This window comes from Rosa chinensis, chromosome 2 (assembly GCF_002994745.2).
Source record: "Rosa chinensis cultivar Old Blush chromosome 2, RchiOBHm-V2, whole genome shotgun sequence".
Taxonomy (NCBI): Eukaryota; Viridiplantae; Streptophyta; class Magnoliopsida; order Rosales; family Rosaceae; genus Rosa; species Rosa chinensis.
In genome coordinates, this window is record NC_037089.1 from 36,440,100 (window position 1) to 36,463,139 (window position 23,040).

General features: G+C 37.7%; 1 protein-coding gene across 3 annotated transcripts; it reads left to right on the forward strand.

The window, feature by feature from the left end:
- Positions 1–1,690: 1,690 nt before the first annotated feature.
- On the forward strand, positions 1,691–9,123 carry LOC112189458 (asparagine--tRNA ligase, chloroplastic/mitochondrial). Of its 3 annotated transcripts, XM_024328799.2 has the most exons (15): positions 1,691–2,147; positions 2,236–2,304; positions 2,521–2,631; positions 3,231–3,335; positions 3,554–3,691; positions 4,561–4,641; positions 5,105–5,182; positions 5,289–5,357; positions 5,459–5,533; positions 5,671–5,754; positions 5,927–6,013; positions 6,721–6,816; positions 6,944–7,018; positions 7,807–7,933; positions 8,614–9,123. In XM_024328799.2, the coding sequence occupies exons 1-15, from the start codon at positions 1,764–1,766 to the stop codon at positions 8,727–8,729; spliced, it is 1,695 nt and encodes a 564-aa protein (XP_024184567.1). In that variant the 5' UTR covers positions 1,691–1,763; the 3' UTR covers positions 8,730–9,123. The 3 variants fall into 3 exon arrangements, with proteins under 3 accessions (XP_024184567.1, XP_040371025.1, XP_024184569.1); XM_040515091.1 differs by lacking the exon at positions 5,105–5,182; XM_024328801.2 differs by lacking the exons at positions 7,807–7,933; positions 8,614–9,123 and having other exon boundaries at positions 6,896–7,020.
- Positions 9,124–23,040: the final 13,917 nt, after the last annotated feature.

Consider the following 23,040-nt stretch of genomic DNA (forward strand, 5'->3'; position numbering starts at 1 on the left):
CTCTAAAAATAGGATAAATGGACAAAAACCCTTTATTTTTCTTTTGATTAAAAATAAGAGGAAAAAAAAAAGAGGTATTTAAATCAAGGTCCAATTTGCTACATCAATTTTCTTTGCAGTCCGGCCACTTTTTTATTTTTAATTGCAGTCCAACCACTTTTTTCGTTGTCCGTTTTGCCCTTCAAAATCTCATAATTTGGGGACTTTATTTTTCAATTTAAATATTCAAATTATAATAAATAATAAATAATATCATGTGTAATTATAATAAATAATATGGCATTTAAATTTATGTAAACATATCATGTGTACCTAAATGAAAAGTCAATAAATTCTTAAACAATGTAGTGTATCTATATCAGAGTCAAAAAAGAAAAAATGAAACAAACTAAGTAGCTTTATTAACACAATAATACTTAGAGATATAGTAATAGACTAGTCCATGATCGAGTTCTAATATTATTCCTATTTAATAAGTAGAGAAAAAGAAACCAACACTACTCTACCTTTGTAATAGATATGAAAAGTGTAAATTTTTATGCACAAGGTAATGAAAAAAGACTAAGGTAGTTTAAACATGGTTCCTAATAAAAAGGTAGGAAAAAAAAAAAAGAAGAAGAAGAAGCATCATTGCAGCTTGCCTTTCCCCTTAAGAAATTACCTTTGTACTGGGTATCAAAATTGCAAACATATCTATGCACAAGGTAATTAAAAAAGAGCAACTTAGTTTTTGACATTGTTCCTAATCTAAAGGTACGGAAAGAAAAGAACCATAGCAACTTGCCTTTCCCTTAAGATATGAAAAATGTATCTCCCTGTCTAGAATCCCTTTCCTTTGTACGATTTATTCTAAGATGCAAAGGTATAGAGATACAATGTAGAATATTACCTCTTTAGATGGATCAAAACCTTCTTATGAATACCCATCTAGAATATCTATTTGATTGGATAATGAAGTTGAACAACTTGACAATTCTATAATACAGGTGTAGAAATAAGAAGAAAGTGATCAGAATAAAGGAGGAGAAGAGAGACAAGATATTGGGTGTAGAAAAATGATGATAAGGTATAATCATTTTATATAAGTTATAATTTTTTTTAATGACGATGCGTCAATTAAGGGTTTTGTTGTGCTGATGACATATTATAATTGATATGGTTTTTATGAATACCAAATTGATTGAAAAACAATATTAACTCTCAATTTATTGATGCATAAATTATTGATTGTTTTGAGTAATATTGTTATGGGTAAATTTAGTATGTGAAAAATTAGAAGTTGACTCATCATGCTAATATAGAAAAGTAAGCTGATGTGGATGCTTAGTCACTGGACCGCAATTAACAAAATTTGTCATCCGGATTACAATCAAAACAGGTCATGGTTTTTGGACTTATAACTAATTAACTCGAAAAAGAAATCATTTTCACCCTTCAATAAAAATTAAATAAAACTCTATATATCCAAAGAAAAAGAAAAATTAAAAATCTAAGGAGTTTGATCTAGCGAAAATCTAGTTAGACGAATGTGAACTGAATATTCAAAGAAGTTTAGCATTCAATCATTCGCTCGTAAAAAAACAACTACTGAAGAGAGTTTTATTCAAATTAGAGCAGTATCACATTTTGTCACCGTTTCGTAAAAAAATAAAATAAAAATATATATAAACCCCACAGTTTTCCTTAACCCCCATCGTCCACTACACCCCCAGCAGCTCATATTCTCTCCATCCACCACACAACCCGCCAATACTGAACTACCAATGGCCGCCGCCGCCTTTGCGCCACCCTCTTCTTCTCTCCGCCTCCGCTTCCTCTCCTTCTACCCCATCAGACCAATTCTCCCCCACTCCAAACCTCCTATTTTCCCGCCATTTCTTCCCCGGCCCTTCCCGCCCTCCGCCCCTCCGCGCCGCTCCTTCTGCACCGTCGTCGCCGCAGCTCTCCACTCCGGCGGCGCCGCCGAGAGGACCAAGCCGGAAATCTCGGAAAAGTGGAAGGACAGAGTTGGCGAGTTCAGGAAGAAGCTCAAGGTCGCTGATATCAAGGGCGGCCCTGATGAAGGGCTCGACCGGCTGGGCCAGACTCTGGTGGTCACCGGCTGGGTTCGGACTCTTCGCGTCCAAAGCAGTGTCACCTTCATCGAGGTCACTCTTAACTCCAATACTGTAATTCCTAATGTTTGTTTCGTTTTGGTTTAATTGTTCAATTCTGGGTTGAATTTCCATTCTTTAGGTTAACGATGGGTCATGCCTCTCGAATATGCAATGTGTAATGGGTTCAGATGCTGAAGGCTATGATCAGGTATTGTGTTACTGTTCACTTGTAGAGCCACATTGGTTAGTAGAACTCATGTTTGCATTGGATTTGAATGATCGGTATCGGCAATAACATGTGTTTATCGTATTGGTTCTTTTGCGGTGGAGTATGAAGGAGGCCGATTGTATGTTACATATCTCTGATAATTCTGGCATATCATATCATCTTGGTTTTACTAAAAGCTGTGAATGTTGTTGATAGGTAGAATCTGGCTCAATCACAACTGGTGCTTCGGTATGGGTGCAAGGCGTTGTAGCTACTAGCCAAGGATCAAAACAAAAAGTGGAATTGAAGGTCAAGAAAATTGTTATGGTTAGTGTTTTACTTCCTCTATGTATCTAGCTTGGTAGCTATCTGGATGGAGCTTGAACAGCTTATTATTGCTCCAATACTGTTTGCTCTGTCTCACTGTTTTTCAGTTGAAAGTTGAAACAACATCGCATTGCTTAGGAGCATGTTAACCACTTAAAGATGGACTCTTTTGTCTACATTTATATGACAGATTTGCTATAGTTTACTGGTCACTGTTGATCGTGCATGCGCTGCTTGGGGGTAGTGGTTGTGGCTTAAAAATAGGCATGTATTTGTGAGGGGAAAATGTCAGAACTTTGACTCACACAACTATAGGTAAAGGGGTCTGTAATATGATTTAGAGACTGCTCTTCTGTTTTTGAGACCCATGTCTGATCCTGGTGAACTTAATAGATTCATTTCCGAAGGCGAAGCCTCATGATGTAACCAGAGTGCTTAGTTCTTGCTGTTTATAATTTTAGTATATTCCCACATCGCCTAGGAACTTTGAGCCCTTTTTCTATACAGAACACTGACCTTCATTCACTGTGAATCACGAGCTTCTAGCTGCTAGTTTTTAACTAATAAATTGTATGAACTGTGTCTTTTTTGTGTTGTAGATTGGAAAGAGTGATCCTTCTTATCCTATCCAAAAGAAAAGGGTCAGCAGAGAATTTCTGAGAACGAAAGCTCATCTTCGGCCAAGAACAAATACTTTTGGTGCGGTATGGTTCTGTTTTCTGGTTGCTACTCATTTTCTATGATTCCACAAGGCAGAATCATGTAAACAGATCTTTACGTCCACTAGATTAAGCATATTTGCTTGTACATAATTGAATATGTCAAAAGTTTAGCATGGCATACAATTGTATGTGCATCTTTTAGGTAATTTCTCTTTGGAGCTACGATGTCTTCTTTGAATACCTTTCATTTCTCTATGAAGGTTGCAAGAGTGAGAAATGCTTTGGCTTATGCTACTCACAACTTTTTCCAAGAAAATGGATTTGTGTGGGTCTCAAGTCCCATTATTACTGGTTCAGATTGTGAAGGAGCAGGTGAACAATTCTGTGTAACTACTCTGGTGAGCACTGCAGCTTATAAATTCTATTTTTTTCTTCAAAGCATTGCTGTTTCTAAACTTCTGATATCAACTATTAGGTTGCATGTTTATACTAACATGCCTTTTGCAAGTGTATTACGTTTGTTCAATCTTTTTTTATTTGCCATTTTGTACAAACTTTGTTTGTATAAATATATACTAGCCTCTTGAGATGCACTGCTGCTGGCGAGTTTTTCTTTAGAAAATGTGTAATAATAAATAAAAAAATGTAATATAAAATGAACCAAAAAAAAAAAAAAAAAAGATTTTCTAATAAAAAAGAGTGAAGGAGATAGTGGGTAGTCTCCCATTTTTTTTTATGGCTATATGCTGTTTTTCCTGTTCACCATTCATAAAATGCTTCTCTTCTGCAATTTAATAAGCCACGGCCAGAAGCTAATTTTTTTTTTTTACCATTCTATGGGGGAGTTTTCTTTATATGTAAGATACATCTGTGAATACTACACATATGCTTTTCAAGGGGACAATTTTGTATTTTGGACTGAATAACGCTGGTTGCTTGATTGATTCCTTGTCCCTTACTGCCTCCTTGGAGACCTATATCTAAGATACATAGGCAGTCACCATTCTGAAGATCATGCATTGTGAAGGTCAATGTCACATTATGCTAGAAAACTACACCTTCTCTCAATTATTCAAGACTAGACAGCTGCTATAGTTTTGATTTCCGCAAGGGTTTGTGTGTTCTATGGAATTTTTTTCTGTTTTGTTGATGTTAGATTGTATTAGAGGCCATTTAGAACTAGTACTGCATTTCATACTTGTTAGATATGCTGTATGTTTCTTTATACATATGTAAACTCTAACTTGTTTAATGATTTAATAAACAGATTCCAAGCTCCAATGAAGTATCTGATTCTCCTATCGATGGTATACCAAAAAAGGAGGATGGCCGAGTTGATTGGTCACAAGTAAGTTTGTTGGAGCTTCAAATCTTTTTAAGTTATAACAAAGCAAGTGCAACTACTCGCCAAGTGACTTATTAATATTATCACTCTTCCCTTGGTTCATTCTGCAATAGAAAAGGAATGAGTAAAGTATGTCAGACATATATCAATGAATCATTGAATCTTTTATTTTAAAATGATCCAATATAGCAAACACCGTGTTCTCTACCAAAAGTTTGGTCTCTAGGTTTGAGAGAATCGTTATAGTTATTCCTATATGTCACGCCTAGATGTTGTGTGGTGATATTATATCCAAACGTAATTGACCATGATGACCTTTTTTTTTGTTCTGGGTTAGATTACCTTACATCGGTTGCTCCCATTTCTAAGATTGGATTTAATACAATTTTGAAATGGTTTGGTCCACTTGATATTGCCATTGTTTTTACTCCCATTTCTGAGTTTTGATTTCAGTTGTTGATGTCAGGATTTCTTTGGGAAACCAGCATTCTTAACTGTCTCTGGCCAACTCAATGCTGAAACATATGCAACTGCTCTTTCTGATGTATATTTTCTTTCTTCTTCACCTTGCCTATCCTCAATTTGGTAACAAATGGGCATTACAATCACTGTAACATCTTATAAAGATAAAATGATGCATTGTTTTACAGGTTTATACATTTGGTCCCACATTTAGGGCCGAAAATTCAAACACATCAAGGCACCTTGCTGAATTCTGGGTAAGTTGTAGTATTATTTCTTACTTAAATACACCTTTTGTTGGGCTTTTTCATTTAACTTTTCCTTTTTTAACTTCTTTCCTTTTCCTGCCTTGGTAAAGATGATTGAGCCTGAGCTTGCATTTGCTGATCTGAATGATGACATGGCCTGTGCAACTGCCTATCTCCAGTATGTAGTATGTTACCTTTCAAAACTATTTTCATCAACACTATTATCAAACAATAATCATACGGATTTACCAAAACCGTGCTAACTTGGTCAAGTGACATTTTATTTTGGATTTTAGAGTAATGTATTCTTCCATTCATGTAGGTGAGACATGTCCTCGATAATTGCAAAGAAGACATGGATTTTTTTAATACTTGGATTGAGAAAGGAATCATCGATCGATTGACTGTATGAACTCTTCTTCTAAATTGTCCTTTGTTGCTTATGTTAGGAATTAAGTCATTATCATATATTTTTGAATAGATTATTTATGTAGTGATGGAGCTATATGCTTTGCATTCCAAAATTTACTGCGTTGCCCTGATTATATATCCTTTCTTTTTGTGGGTCCAATCAACAGGATGTAGCTGAGAAAGACTTTGTGCAGTTGACGTATACTGATGCAGTTGAACTTCTTCTTAAAACAAAGAAGAAATTTGAATTCCCAGTATGTAAACTGAAAGCTTTTAAAAAATTTGTTGCCATTAAATGCACTGCGTTGTTTGTATTTTATTTGTTTTGTTTAATTTCTTTGGTGCTCTTGTGATTGAATTAAGCTGATTATTTGAAATCTCCATTGCTCGAAAATATATTATCTTCTCATCTTTATCCTCATCAAACTAACATTCACTAGTAGGCATAAGTGTAAGGATAGTCTTTGTTCTTTTTCTGCGGAATAGTTGTGTAATGTTGCAACATGATCTCATCATAACCATGAGCCTCTGATTATGGTCAAAGTTTGACTAATATTTAAAATTTCTCGTAACCATACCACCGGCAATAGTTTTGTCAATGTGTGCAGTAATAGTTATCCTTTTCTTGATTGCCACTTTCTGATCTTTTGAAATTATACTGCTTTTTGCATGTGAATGATGGTGGGCTGCTGTTTCAAGATATATATGATTCCTCTTCAAGCATACTTTGAGATATAAAAGAAATGTAGTTGATTAAGTCACTGAGTCAGAAGTTACCCATCAGTTGTTTTTAGCATTTTCAGTTTTGAGACATGTGAGTCTTGTGACCCAGTATTCAGTTGTCTTTTGGTTATGAAAGATAGCAATTACTTCCATTGTTGTACACTGGTAGTCATTATTTAACAAGGTAGTACTATTGTTCTTTCTCAGTATTGACAAGGTAGTCATTGTTTCTTTTTAGGTGAAGTGGGGATGTGATTTGCAGAGTGAGCATGAGCGTTATTTAACTGAAGAGGCATTTAGTGGATGCCCAGTAATTGTCAGGGACTATCCGAAGGCATGAACTCTCCTCTCTCTTTTCCCATTTTATGGAATTACAGTAGAAGGGGAAAACTAATTTTGACGTTTAATTCCAGTTCTGAAACTAGTGTTCTGAAGCTCTTAATACACGTTACTATTTCCAGGAGATAAAAGCATTCTATATGCGGCAAAATGATGATGGAAAGACTGTGGCAGCTATGGATATGTTGGTTCCTCGGGTAAGAAATGATTTCATGTGTCCTCTGAATAGTTTCTTGTAGAAATTTACTGCTGCCTAAAGTTATTCTGGAGGATAAACTACTGTTGTTGGATGTGTCTCAAATACTTTTCAGTCCCACATTACATTTTTTATTTTTTATTTTATTTTTTTAAATTATGATGTTATACTGCATTTTACACAGCATGAAAATGTATGTTTTGGGTCAATCAAATTGCAAAATAGTAGGGATACAGAGGAAGAGCGTTCTAAAACACCAAGGTTGTCTGTGGTTTAGCAATCAATTCTGTTGACAGTAAAGTCTAGGTTTGGCAGTTCGTGTTTTTCCTTCAAGCCTTGTCTAAGATTACAAATAAGAATGAATCTGACAAGACATAACTTAAGAAACATGGTATGTTTTTGAGATGGGTGAGGGTTACTTTGTGATTCATTTAAGTCTCTTCCTTCAAAATCTTGTGCGTTGTATCAATTTGCCAATTCATGTCATTTTAATTCCGTGTTGAAAATCTATATGAGCATGACATGACATTATCTGTAAATATTTGGACAGAAGTTCAGTATATCATGCCACTTTCAAGCTAATTTCATGTCATGTTGTGGCATTATATCAGTTCCCATGTTAGGTCCAGCATGATCTATATATTGTCCCATGGATATACTTGACATTGTGTTGTGTGTCCTCTATGTATAATGGGAAAGTTCGTGAATGAGCTTTAGACGAGTCTCATGCTTATTGATACTGTTGTATACCTTTATTCTCACTATATGTTGTGGTTGTGCTTTTGTCAGGTTGGAGAGCTTATCGGTGGAAGCCAGAGAGAAGAGAGGCTTGAATATTTAGAAGATCGGTTGGATGAATTAAAGCTGAATAAGGAGGCATACTGGTGGTATCTTGATTTGCGTCGTTATGGGTCAGGTAAGGTGTTGTATTGTTTGAAGTTCAAAAAAAAAAAAAAAATATTGATTTGCTAGCTGCTGAAAATATGCTCTCTTGAAAATCTATAATTAATTCTTTTGGTGAAGTGAAAATCTAAGGCAACCTTCACCAGCTAGACACTATTGCTTGACATTTAATTACTTTACCATATTACAGTAGCAGTATATCTGGGTTAGTTTTGAGCGTTGTCCTTTATATTAGCAGATGTAAGGCATGAAGTGCCAGTGGTCAATCTTAGATTGAGTAGGGGTAGCCTGTCAAGACGAATCCTACTTCCATCCATGTATTTAAATTTCCTATGTCTTGCTTTTGAGCATGGAATGTAGAACCTTTTATCAATTTCCTGCATTTTTTATCTATTGAAGTGCTGCCGTTGCTTTTATAAGCTTATTTCCATCAGTTCCTAGCTCTAAATTACCAGTCATAACTCCAAAGCCACCAAAATCTGAACTTAAAGTTAATGCAGAGTTTGCAACTGTTGGGAGGGTTACAATGTGATCCTGCACTCCAATATGGGGACTGTTTCATTGAAGATTGACATTTTGATATAATAACATAATATAAAGTCGTTTGGAAGAGGTCTAAACATGATAGTATGTCGGAACTTGCAAGTGATTTACATTTTTGATGTTTCATCTCCATTCTTCTTGTTTTCCCAGTTCCTCATGCGGGCTTTGGTCTTGGTTTCGAAAGGCTTGTACAATTTGCCACTGGGATAGAGAATATCAGAGATGTGATTCCTTTCCCTCGGACACCTGGATCATCAGAATTTTAATGAGGTCGTTTACATTCTTTGGCTCCCAAACAGTTTCTGCCCCCAGTGTATTACAGTTCTCTCGACTTGTTTTGTACAAGAATAATTTGATCCACAAGTTAGCATTCATTCTTTTAGGTCTGAAAGTGAAGGCCACTATTCTCATGTAAGAACTATAAGATGTTTCAAGTAATCGTCTATAGTTCTTGATTGGCCTTTAATCATGCTCTTCTGTATTATATAGTACTTGAGTAGAGAACTTTAAGAAGAACTAATACAATTTATTGATACAAATTGCTTGTTTCTTTTGTTGGAGCTTCGTCCATCTACCTAGGTGGGTGGTCGCCTGGGTGTTAAACAGGTGTGTAATATTGATATAACTGAGGAAAAGTTACAAGAGGAACAATTTTTAGTTGAAGTAATCTTCATTATTGATAAAAACTTTTGATCCATTGTTGGTCTTTGCATTATATGCAAATTCATACAAAAATGAAGCACAAGGTAATACAATGATCAATGGCACTGAGAATATAATGGTCGTAATTAAGTCGTTGTTGCGAATTGATCATATATATATTTCGACAAAATTAATAACCTACAAAATAAACATTGAACCGCATGAGTATAATAATTAATAAACATTTCGCATGCGACTCCCACAAAGAAGACCCGACCTAAGCCTCAAGACTTGAAGGCTTTTGAGTTGTCCAAGAAGTTGTGGGGAGGTGGTCAAGATTCCAAGAAGGCTCAGCTGCCGGCGTCCCCTGAGATTTCAAAGGAGCTAGCCGCGTGGATCAGATAGCTGGGATTTCAAAGAGCAGGGCTTGTCCAAGACTTTTATGACCAAGGAGGGCCTGGAGTTGATTGCTGCATCAAAGCGAGCTGAGCTGGAGAAGAAATGGAACAAGCTGCATGTTGCTGAATTGGAGCATTCTGAGCTTATGAGAGAGGGCTGAGCTTAGAAAATTTCAGGCCAAGTTGATCTTGGAGGCCCTTAATAAGCTAACATACCATTAGAATGGTGGTCAGGTATTGCCCTGGATCTAGAAAGCCCTCATCAAGTCAAGAGGATCATTATCTTTTGAGTTACTTGTAGAAATTTATTGCTGCCTAAAGATATCCTAGATTACTTTTTTATTAAAAATAAATAAATAAAGTGATGATATACTGCGTTTTACACAGCATGAAAATGCATTTTTTGGGTCAATCAAATTGCAAAATAGTAGGGATACAGAGGAAGAGCGTTCTAAAACCCCCAAGGTTTTTCCGTGGTTTAGCAATCCATCCTGTTGAGCCAGTTTGGTGACAGTAAGGTCTAGTTTTGGCAGTTCATGTTGGGTAGATAAGAAAGAAGCTCAAGGTCGTTGATATCAAGGGCGGCCCTGATGAAGGGCTCGACCAGTTGGGCCAGACTTTGGTGGTTACAGGCTGGGTTTGGAGCAGTGTCACCTTCATTGTGGTCACTCTAAATCCAACTCATTAATTCCTAATGTTTGTTTCCTTTGGTTTAATTATCTAATTTGGGTTGAATTTCCATCCTTTAGGTTATTGATGGGTTCTGTCTCTCAAATATGCAATGTGTATTGGGTTCAGATGCTGAAGGTTATGATCAGGTAGTGTGTTTACTATTCACTTGTAGAGCCAGATTTTTTAGTAGAAACTCGTAGTTCCATTGTGGATTTATGTCTGCATTTGATTTGAATGATTGGTATCTGCAATAGCATGTGTGTATCGTATTGGTTCTTTTGCGCTAGAGTATGAAGGAGGTCGGTTATATGTTACCTATATCTGATAATTTCATGGAATCCTGGCATATCATCTTGGTTTTACTAAAAGCTGTGGATGTGTTGATAGGTAGAATCTGGCTCAATCACAACTGGTGCTTTGATATGGTGCAAGGCATTGCAGCTACTAGCCAAGGGTCAAAGCAAAAAGTGGAATTGTGGTCAAGAAACTTGTTGTAGTTAGTGTTTTTCTTCCTCTGTGTGTCTGGCTTGGTAGCTATCTGGATGGAGCTTGACCAGTTTATCATCATCACTCCAATCCTGTTTGCCCTTTCTCACTGCTTTTCAGTTGAAAGTTGAAACAACATCGCATTGCTTAGGATCATGCAACCACTTAAGATGGACTTTTTCCCTACATTTATATGACAGATTTGCTATAGTTTACGAGTACTTTTGGTGCGAGGACGAGGATGCCGTGCTCGTGCTCGAGTTTCTGGCCACTGATCAGAGCGGCAAAGGAGGGCGGGATGGGTTGCGGCGAGGTCAAGAGGTGGATGCTGCAGATGTTGTCTGGCATCGACGCATGTCATTGGAATATGATCATGCATCTGGATTTTTTTTTTTTTGATGACATCGTACATCTAGATTTGAAGCCGAGCAATTTGTTGATAGGGAGGATGGCGTGTTGAAGCCGGCTAAAGTTATACATGTCAGGAAGGAAAGAAGAAAGAAGAATGAAAAAAAAGGTTTTATTGAGGAGTTATACATGTCTATTGTGGGTCAATAATACGATTATTAGAGGTCAATAATAAGGTTATTGGGGCAATAATAAGATTATTTATTTGAATAAACTTACAAAAACTTTCAAAATTATAAACATCTTCATTTTTTATTAATTATTGATCCCTAATAAACTTGTTACTTGAGGGCAATAATATGTTCATTGGCTCTGCTAGGGTTAGGGTTAGGGTTCTTTGCTTCTCTCTTTCAACATAACCATGAGTTCCGTTGATGCCATGGCCGCAAGGCTAGCTTCATCTCTCGCGATTGTTGAAGGAAAGAAACAGATTGACCTCCGTCCTAAGCAAGGTCAGAGTTTGCGTCAGTCGGAGGTTTTCATGGTGGGGAAGTTGCTCACTGCTGATAGGCGCATTTTAATGTGATATTTTAAATGTTAATTCCTCACATTTTGCTTAGTTATTCCTTAACGAATCGATTTTTAACTTAATTTCTAATTTTAGTTACATTGGAGTAGATGAAGAAGAAATGAGTGTTACGTCCATAATTACCTAGAAATGATGGAGAAGAATGAAAATGCACTAAAAAGTCAACCTTGAATATTTTCTTACTCCGGCTAGGAGAATCAGAGCCAAGCAAGGAAGAAGGAGCGGCCACCTGACCAAATGAACTCGAAATGAGCTGAAACTCTCCAGATCCATTCTAGACACCCAAATGATCATTTCTTATGAAGAGTTCCAGAGAAAAATATGAGTGGAAGGCCTTCAAACAATCAGCCCAATTTTCTACAGAAGTAAAACCGGAAAACTGGACCTGTAAGAGGTCCAGCAGCATTTCCGGCCCAACCACATGGAATAAAGCTCTGAAAATTTGTCAGGATAATCTACACTCATAGTGGAACATTTTTTATGAAGAAGTCGAAGGCTCATTCTGAAGTTTTGATGGAGAAGTAATTGAAGGAATAAAGGGGAAGAAACTGACCTGAAAACAGCTCAACACCACATATTCATGTTTCCCACCCATATGAAGAAAGCATTTCTTTTTCCTTGGATACATTTTTTCTACTCTAAAACATCATCATCACTTCCACATTTCTTCACCTTCATGCTTTGCTTTCATCATTACCTCATCTTTTACATATTTTACAAACCACTTTCATACTCCACTTTCATTATTTTTCTTCATCTCATCATTTCACTCTTCTTTTTCTTCCCTATTTAAACACATTCTCTTCTCACTCTCAATCACATATTCCTTCATCCATTTCATCTTCTTGTCTCACCATTTCCTCTCCATTTTCCTTAGTCACATATTCTTTCATCCATTTCATCTTCTTGTCTCACCATTTCCTCTCCATTTTCCTTAGTCACACATTCCTTCATCCATTCCATCTCCTTGTCTCTCCATTTCCTCTCCATATTTCTTTTCCATTCTCTAGTTTTCTTGTTCTTCATTTTCAAGCCAAGAGAAAGAGAAGCCATGCAATACATCAATTTCCCAACCGCCATCCACCCTTGTGTCGTCCCTAGAAGATTGCTTGCTTTCAAGGATCTTCAAGTTCTTCGTCTCAAGGCTTTATCATTCATCTTTCAAGGTGTATTATATCCTTTCTCTTGTTTTCTTTGTTTGATTTTGTAAAACTATGAATTCTAGTTAACAAATAATGTTAAGGGCAAAGTTTAAAGCCCGTTTATATGTTTTGAGATAAAGTTGTGATTTCTATATGTTGATTTTTATGTTGCTTATGTGGGTTTGTTTAATTAAATTTGCATGATAGAAAACTTTTGTATTTTAATCTTATGTGGTTGCAAACACTTAGGGTTTTGATATAATTGGTGCTAGGTTTAAGAACATGAAATCGACTTTTCGTTTTGTGTAAACTTGAATCACAGTAGTAAAGGTTTTGTGCAAAGACCGAATTTAATTAAAGAGGATTGCAATTAGGTGGACTTTTCCATACTAAGTTGTACACTTGAGTTGATAGCCTTTCTCTATGTCTAATGCGTTGAACATGTCATGATTGACTAGCTTTCTAGGGCTTGATTGCATGTTTGATAGGATTAATCTAGGTGCTTTCGCTTAGGTTAATTAGCATTGAAAAGTAAAATATGGGAAATCATTTGCTTTCGAATGTTTCACATGATCAACTCCTCTCTCATGACATTTAAAATCAACTATAGGAATTGTAATTGGATTTCTTGCATATGGATGTGGTTTTGATCTTTGTTCCTTGCGATCCACCCTTGTATATATGTTTTTACATTTTCTTTATTTTATTTATCTTAATTTTCATTTCTATAATTCTTAAACCCCCTCCCTTTTTATTTTGTTACTTGTATATATTTCTATTCTTTATTTTATTTTTGTAAATAATACTTTATTATTTTAATTCTTTATTTGTTTATACAATTGTATATATTTATATTCTTTATTTTATTTTTGTAAATAATACTTTTCTTTATTTGTTTCACAATTACAAGTGTACCCTCAATCCCCGGATAGAACGATCCCTATTTGCTTATACTACTAACGATATTTTCAGGGTTAAATTGCGCGCTTGCTTTTTAGCGCGTCAACTGCCCAGGATTATAAGATCCAATCCTTCCTTGGGATGTTCCGCAATGCATGGTAGATCAATGGATACATGCGTGTGGAGGAGACAGACGGTCTGAGGGTTATGTTCACTTTGTCGGATCCTTCGAATTGAGTTCGTATCTGGAAGGGTGCTCTGTGGGGGTACAATCATGCACCGGTGGCGCTGGCATGTTATGATGGTGTGACGCCCGTGGAAAAGGTTCCTCTGACCATGGCCTCATGCTAGATAACACTGCAAGGTATTCCCCCTGCGTTTCGGTCTGAAAGAGTGATGGCTATGATTGGTTACAAGACGGGGAAGAAGGTCAGAAAGCTTTGCATTCGGGTGGAAATCCCGCTGAACAAGCCGCTAGCCTTTAAATGATGGTATTGGGTGGAAGACGAGGTTGAATTCCTCTGCAAATTCAAGTATGACAAACTGTTTGGCCAGTGCTCCATCTGTGGTTTGGTGACACATGTAGGCTTGCCTTGCTCGGGGCCGGCGTCGAAAGAGGATGATGACGAGGCTGAAAGGACGGTGTTGGGATCTCAAACTGCACCTGCACCGCCAGTGACTTTGACTGGAGGTATGTAGATGCAGTCGGGAGCTTCAGCTTCGAGTTCGGGGACGTAGGGAGGCAACAGCTCAATTTTGAATGCTAGGGTTTTGATTCATGGCAAAACCCTAGTGTTTAAGACCCCTATCCCTCAGCCGGTTGTGGAACCTCCTCTGAGCTCTTTCTTGAACAAACCTCGGCGACAAGTGGTGATTAGAAAGCTCCAGGAAACTGTTTTGACACCGAATAGAGTTACTGGTAAGCGTAGAGGTCGATTTGAGGAGGGAGTGACTATCTCCCCAAAGAAGTTAAAGCTTAGCTTGGCTGTAGGCAAGCGTAATCTGAATTTGGAGCCGAAAAACCTAGGTTTGGTCTCTTTGCCGGAGGAGGGCAATTCTAGTAGTGGAAAGAGGAAGTGAGGTCGTCCGGTTGGTAGTAGGAATAAGTTGCCATATGGGGAGAAAAAGAAAGGTGTAGCAAATGAGGCTGGGCAAGTGCAGAAGGCTCCCAAGATGAATAATGTGAAGACTACATCTGCTGGTATGAGCTCTAACTCAAAAGGGAAGGAGCTAGTTATTTACTAATTTTATTTCAGTTGGGTATTAGCCTGTGTGAGATGGGACAAGCTTATATGAGTCTTCTATGACGTTTCTAGTTTTTAGTTTGTACCACAATTGCTTGATTGGCAAGCTAGGGCTAGTTGAATGATTTCCTTTCTGTAGAAGGCGAGGTTTGTCTTTTTCTTGTATAGGCTCGCTTAAATGTGAACGTCCCAAATATTCTTAAGAGTTTGCTTTGGTTTAGATAGGTAGTTCGGATTTTCTTGCCTGATGGCTTATGTAAACTTTGTAGACTTTAACCTTTGGCTGTTGATTTAATGCATTCATGTGATGCCCCAGAAATTTGTGACTATTTTCCGAGGATTTTCTGGAATTTAATTTAGTGATTATTGGATGGTTTCGTGGTTAGTGGATGGAGCGGAAGTGTTTCGGGCGAATAATTAATTGAAATGCACATTTTAGGGGGGGTCACTAAAATCGACTTTTTCTACGTATGAAATTTGAGGAAACTTCCTTCACAAAAGTTGTAGAGCCCGTCGATACGAGTTCGTACATATGTGGAACGCAAGAATCGGAGTTCGTATGAAGAAGTTATCGCATTTGGAAAAGTTTCCATTTTGGGTATATATACCTAGCTATTTTTAGAAATTTCTAAAAATAGCTAGGGTTTCTATTTTTGGTAGCCGCACAGTTTTCTCTCGCTCTCCCTCCCGAACCCGAGCCCGAAACAGAGCAAACTTTGTCGGCCATTTTCTCACAGCTCCGGCCATCATTTGAAGCGAAACAAAGCCCAGATCTACTCGCCTCCTTCCTGTGAGTCGACTGGTGGTCACCGTTTCCTCTCTCGGGGCGGCTACGCGGCGGTGGAGCTCGAAACCAATCCGAGCCCGAAAACGAACCAGCTGCGATTTCTCCAAGCTCCGACCACCAAAACTCGAGTTTCTTGGCCAGTTGAACTCACCTTGAGTTGCTTGACAAGAACCAAGAAGGAAAGTACCTGAAGTGATCGATTTCACTATCGTCGGGGGCTTCGCCGTTTTCTACAAATTTTCCTACCAAACCGAGTTTTCTCCTAGCTCCGGCCACCAAAACCCAAGTTATTTAGCTTGTTGAACTCGTATCAAGGAGTAGAACATACAACAAGAAGGACCGGACCCGAAGCAATCGTTTCTCAGTTATTCCGGAGAACTGCAGAAATTCCGGCCACACACGACTGTTTTGGTAATTTTTGACCACTTCCACTCATTTTCTGACTTCGTGCTAGTTATGAAAGTTTCTCAGATCGATCAAATGAAGAGGAGTAGCCTGCCCCTGACGCCGTTGGCGATGGTTGGCGGCGGCTCTGCCTCTAATTCCGGTGACCATTTCCGGCCACTTCCAGCCACCTCAAGGGCAATTTCTGCCCATTTTTGTGTTCTACATGTCGATACGATCTTTTCAATATACAACACTTAAATTTTGGATATCGTATGATTTAGTTATGAATTTTACGATTTCAATCATTCGGTTTGTGATCCGTGAGGATCAGGCCATCCGATCAACTTGTAGTTTTGCTATGTTAATCGTAGGACTGTTCCGATGACTTTGGGTGGTCACGGGTGAAGATCTGACCGTTGGATCTTCGTATAAGTGCATTTCTTGAATTATGCATTAGTTAAATATCGTTTTGATTAGGTGTTTGACGGATTTGTTAGCAGACGATTGTGAATCGTATTTTGAGCTGTAAGAAGACGCAGCGGGAGTTTAGAGATGAGTAAATCTCACATGGTTCATTTACGAACCGAATTTCCTTATTGCACAATTATTTGTTATGTGTGAGAAAATGGTTTTAAGAAAATGAAATTTAAAGTATATAAGAAAATGAATTTCTTGGTTTTACTACGTGTGAACTATAGTTAGTATTAATGGTCATTCCTAAGTGGATGATTACATGTGTGTGTATATATATATATATATATATATTTACGTGATTTTATATGGAATGGTGTGACATTGAAATATGTGTTTTTTTTTATTATTTCGTTTTTATACTTGAATGAAGGATTTATTTGCCATGATTATTATGATAATTGGTATTGTTGTGAGTATGATTTGGGTGGAGACGTAATATTGTGAAACGGGTGGGTTTCTATTTATATTTTGTTCTGCGGACTGAAATGTCCAAAGTTCGATGGTTATAATAAACAAAGTGTTTTGTTCTGAGGACAGCAATGTCCAAAGTTCGACGGTTATCATTGTGATAAACGAAGTATTTTGTTCTGCGGGTAGAAATACCCAAAGTTCGACGGTTATAGTATTAACCGAAGTATATCTAATGCTTGCATATGGGCCAAGGTGACAAGTAACGATTAAGATAGAGCTCTAGTCTATTGTGGGAGTACGGTCATAGTGGTAACTAGGTTATTGCATTGTGAGTACTTTGTGCCACGTGAGTTGGGTTGGTGATTAAATTGTTAGGGTTGTTGTGTGTGTTCGGATTGTTGGATTGTTTTACTTGAATTAAAAGAATTGTGATTTTCTAAATCAACCGTTCATTTCTTATTTACTCACGAGCTTTGCAAAAAGCTTACCGGGTTTTGTGTTGTTGCAATCCCGGTACACTATTCAAACGGTGTAGCGGATAATCTTGCAGGTCAGGATAATCAGGATCGAGAGCGAGCTGAGTAGGGCAGCGGGGTTGACATCAGCACTTGGTCTATTTTGGTGTGTTTTATAGACTATTTTCAGCGTAACTTTTATTTATGGTGGTTTTGTAATATTTGACTCGAGAGATAGTTTGCTGGGAGGTTTGTTTTTGTTTTGTTTTGTGAGACACTGGTTAAGAAAAAAATTCAGGACGTTATTTGTGTTGGTTGTTATTCATGTTTCGGATTTAAATTTGTTATTCAAAATTCGGGGCATGACAATTCAACTTCTATTTCAAAAAAAAAAATGTTCATTGTGGGGCAATAATATGTTTATTGGGGAGCAATAATATGATTACTGGGCCTTATTAGGAGGGCAATAAATTCAGATGCCTGAATCCGATCACTAGTCCGGTAGCAGGATTCGAGATTCCAGTGAACGGTTGGGCGGATTCTGGTCACCAGTCGCCGGAGTTGGCGGCCGGCCACTGGTCACCATAGTCCGGCAAGGTCTCTGATGACTTCTCTCTCTAAGTGAGAAAGAAGGAGAGGGCAAAAAAGTCCCAAAAATAAATAAAAAATAATTAATTGGGTATTAGGGAAATAATCTCGTAGAGTGTTTGGGTAAGTGGGCAATCTCTTAGGCCTCGTTTGGTTTACTGTTCGATTAAATTTGCTTTACAGAAAACTTTTATATGTTTATCTTATTTGGGTCGACACTTATAGGATTTGCATATAATTGGTGCTAGGTTTAAGAACATGAAATCGACTTTTCGTTTTGTGTAAACTTGAATCAAAGTAGTAAAGGTTTTGTGCAAAGACCGAATTTAATTAAAGAGGATTGCAATTAGGTGGACTTTTCCATACTAAGTTGTACACTTGAGTTGATAGCCTTTCTCTATGTGTAATGCGTTAAACATGACATGATTGACTAGCTTTCTAGGGTTTGATTGCATGTTTGATAGGATTAATCTAGGTGCTTTCGCTTAGGTTAATTAGCATTGAAAAGTAAAAAATGGGAATTCATTTGCTTTCGAATGTTTCACATGATCAACTCCTCTCTCATGACTTGGAAGAACAATTATAGGGTTTGAATCGAATTTGATTACATGGAATTGATTTTGATCTTTGTTCCTTGCGTTCCACCCTTGTATATATGTTTTTACATTTTCTTTATTTTATTTATTTTAATTTTAATTTTAAGAATCCTAATCCCCCCCTTATTTGTGTTTACTTGTATATATTTATTCTTTATTTTATTTTTGTAAATAATACTTTATTATTTTAATTCTTTATTTGTTTATACAATTGTATATATTTATATTCTTTATTTTATTTTTGTAAATAATACTTTTCTTTATTTGTTTCACAATTACAAGTGTACCCTCAATCCCCGGAATAGAACGATCCCTATTTGCTTATACTACTAACGATATTTTCAGGGTTAAATTATGCGCTTCCCAAAAGCGACATCAATTTTTGGCGCCGTTGCCGGGGATTGAAAAATCACTTGCTAAATTGTGTCATTTATTGTATATATTTGTTGTATATAAATTGTTTAAAACTTAGTTTAAATTTTTATTTATATTATTGAACACGAATTTTAATTGTAGGTTGTAAATTGAGAGGAATAGGTGAAGTCTCTTTTGTTAATATTGGCCTAAATCCCTTATTGGTACCTAGCTCAGGTCCCTTAAGGTTGAGGGCGGCCTTTATTAACACTTGTTGAACTGTCTTCACACTTATGAACTTTTTCATCTTAGTAAGTATAGCCTATGTGGAATGGTGTCTAGGAAGGGGACAACGTTCATGATGGGTTTTTGAATCCACAAGTGCTTGCAAATGGGCATAAACCACAATGTGGGAGTAGCTCATGCCAAAATGGATTTTTCCTCTCGTGTTCGCCCTCCCCCACCTGGCCATTTCAGTAAGGTTGCCCAAACGATTTGAAAGGGAGTTTGTGTCTAGGCGACTATACTTGGGCCGCACGTTCACTTGATTTACCGCTTGGAATTTGATTCGATATCAATAATGTTTATAACAAAAGAAATACTTGTGAATACTCTATACGTGTAAATTATTTTGTTGTTTCACACTTTAAACTTGTAAAAATACTTTTCACGTTTTATACTCACTTGAGTATTTAACTTGTGTCTTATGTACAATATACTTGTTAATTTTACTTGTAGGTTGTAATTAATAGTTATACTTGTTTTTATTTTGTATTTCTTTGTTAATTATAGTTACTAACTTTATTTAATGTAGGTACCGTCTGGCTGCAAGACGTAAAATACAAGCGCTACTTGGGAGGCAACCCAATTCAGAATATAATCAGATTTGCTTTCTCTTTCCCTATTTCTTTTTATTTTTCAATTTTTCTCTATTGTTTTTATTTTAGGATTTGTTTTCGTAAATGTCTTCTATCTATGCTTACTTATTTCATTGCATGCTTTTAATTAATTACATTGAAGATAATGCAATATTTAAGTGTGGGGGAAGATTTATATTTTTGTCTTTTATTTTTGAGTCCTATATATTAAAAAAAAAAAAAAAAAAAACTGCATTCATTCTGTCTTATTAAATTCAGCTAAAAACAAAAAAAAAAAACTTTATACACTATACTAAGCCATGTCTGCATCTCCGTAGGAGTTGAGGCTGAGCTCAAGAGAAATGCGAGAGCCACCGCCATAACCGCTACCTCCCTCGGAAGTAGTCTTCATGTTGCCAAAGATGTCCTCACCATGCATGGGGAATAGTGGAAGGGTTTCAATCTCCTGGTGATATTCTCCTCGTTGTTCCATGATCGATCCATCAGCACCATAGCCGACACGTGACCCAAAGTTTAGATCAATGGATCTGTCAGTACTAGTAGAACTAGTGGATCCAAAATTGAGATCGAGAGATCCACCAACCGGAACGTTCTGAAATTCCTTCAACTTCTGCCTCTCACGAGCCTTGAGGTTCTGGAACCAAAAGAAGACGTTTTTGTCCTCAATCTGCCCATACTGTTTCAGATGAAGGCAGATCTCTTGAATCTGCTCTGGAGTTGGGTACTTAAAACCCTTATCATAGTAAAGGCCCTTGAGGATTCTTAGTTGAGGCGGTGTGGGAGCCCACCGGTTACTACTCCCGGCTGCTTGGATGCTTCCTCCCTCCTCGGTTGGTTGTTGGGCTTGTAATTCCATTTGTTGCTGGGTTTGTAACTCCATTAGTTGCAGAGTTCGTGGTTCCATGTTGATGAAGAAAGGATTGGAGTTTCGAAAGAAAGGCTGAAGGGTTGAGAGAGAAAGGATGGAACTCGGAAGAATTTTCTTTTGGAGTGAATAGTCGCTCCCTCAGAATGCACCTAATTATAGAACGAGTGAGCAGATCTCCACCGTTGGATGGACGACCTCTGAGATTAAATCTACGCGTTGGATTAAAGTCACCCGCAAACACGGAAAAGCTGTTGCCGCGTGGAGGACACGTGGGGGAACCAAACTGATCTCGAGGAGCTGTGACAGATAAGCTACAGCCGAAAGCAGGTATGATTGCCGTAAATTAAGGAAAAGAAAGGACGCGTGAGGGAATCAAACGAATCTCGAGGATCCGTGACAGACAAGCTATAGCCGAAAGCATGCCATAAATCCAGGAAAAGAAAGGAATATTTACACGTGGGGGAGTTTCTTGGGCCGTGAACTGTCATAACTCTTCTCCTTCCCAGAGAAGCTTTGTTAAAACCCTGTGCTTGTTGAGATTTCTACCCTATTTTGTGCTTCATATATACATCTTTTTTCTGTCTCCTCCAGATTTTACTAAGGTTTGTCTAAAGCGTGCAGTTTCAAATTTCTTCTACTTCCTCATGGCTCGAACCAAGGTTATCCCTCGCAGGGGCGTCAATCAACGCCGTGTTCTCTCTTTGGAAGAAGAAGGTCGTCAAGCGGCCACTAGAGCTGGACTTACTCGTCCATGGGACCATCGTCCTATCCGTGAGCGTACCCGCAGTCCCCCTCCTCTGCCTCGTCGCTCTCCCAGACTGCATCCCGGAGAGTCTTCTTCCTCACCAGCTGCTCGTGCTCCTCGGCCTGTGGCCACCCTGGAAAGCTTGTCGGATTCGATTGATGATTTGCGTTCCTCTCTCCGCGATGGTATTATGGTGACAGATTGGAGAGTCAATTGCATGATCGATTACATTTCTGAGATGAACTGCTCTTTGATCCGCTGTCACACTGCAATAAACAAGCTTGCTCAGGAAGTCAATAACTTGCAGAGTTATCCTCCTGGGTTTCCTCGCAAGGACGCTACTGCATCACAACATGAGGACCCGCCTCCGAAGGCTGAAACCAGCAAGAGGGCTGCCACTCGCCCGCATACCGCTCCTCCAAAGGAGTAAATGGAGGTACAAGTCTAGGCTGAAAGACTTTAAACATTAAGCGCTGCATGGGAGGCAACCCATTTCAACCGTATCTGTGGAGGAGCCATCAAACGCAGATTTGCTTTCTTGAACTCTTCCTTCTATTTTATTTTCATGAATTTTAAGTTGTTTTAGGTTTCGTTGTGTTCATTTTCTCTTCTATGCTTGATTTATGCTTTGCATGATTTATATTTGTTTATACATTGAGGACAATGCATGAATTAAGTATGGGGGACGGATTATTGCTTTGTTGTGTTTTTAGTAGTTAGTATATAAAGAAAAAAAAAATGTGTTTAACAAAAGAAAATGTTGTGATACACTAAGGTATATTGGATTAAACATAGTCTTGAAAAAGGGTAGCTGTTTCAGTCCCATTGCACATCGAGACTCCCTGTTCCCGTACCTAAGTGTTGAAATTAAATTAAATTGTAAAAAAAAAAAAAATGTTGGTTTTAGAGTGATTTTGTTTGTTTGAGTCTTAGGATGCTCCTAACGTCTAGGATGAACATGTCTCTGAATTCATGGCTGAAGGTTTTCACAATCAAAATAGAACTTAATTGAATTCTGTGGTTAATCGACATTGTGATGCTTGTATGAAGATTTGAGATAGGATTGTAACTTGGTTCATTAAGCATGCTAGGATTAAGTCTAATTCATTTGACCCGAAGTGAGCTATTGAGCTAAAATACTTTCTTTTCGAGTGCTTAATTGATAATTCCAGAATTTCGTGGCTGTGTTTGCAAAACCTCATCATTCTTTGAAAATCCAATGATCATGTGCCATAGATTTTAATGGACTAGAGAATACTAGAACTCGACTGTTGTGACTGTCAAAACTTGTATGCCATAATATGCACTGATCCTGGATAGGATAGAAGGCATTAGGGTAACCACCAAAGCCAAACAAGCATGTGTCCCCAATTGTGCCCGTCGTGGGACTCCTTAGAATGAACCCCTTTGAGCCTACGTTGAAAACCTTTGTTTCATCACCCTCACTACCCTACCATGAGCTTAGTACAGGATATCTCTACCCTTATCTTAAGGACTTAGTAGAGCATGACATAGTATGTAGGGGTGACGATGAAAGACAAGTGTGGGGTGGGGAAAATCCAAGAAGAAAAAAGAAAAAAGAAAAAATTTTGCCTTGAAAAAAAAAAAAAGCG

Coding starts and splice junctions, on each gene's coding strand:
- LOC112189458 (XM_024328799.2), top strand. CDS start 1,764: ATGGCCGCCGCCGCCTTTGCGCCACCCTCTTCTTCTCTCCGCCTCCGC. Junction 6,014..6,720: donor AGAAGAAATTTGAATTCCCA/GTATGTAAACTG, acceptor GTTTCTTTTTAG/GTGAAGTGGGGATGTGATTT. Junction 7,934..8,613: donor TTTGCGTCGTTATGGGTCAG/GTAAGGTGTTGT, acceptor TTGTTTTCCCAG/TTCCTCATGCGGGCTTTGGT.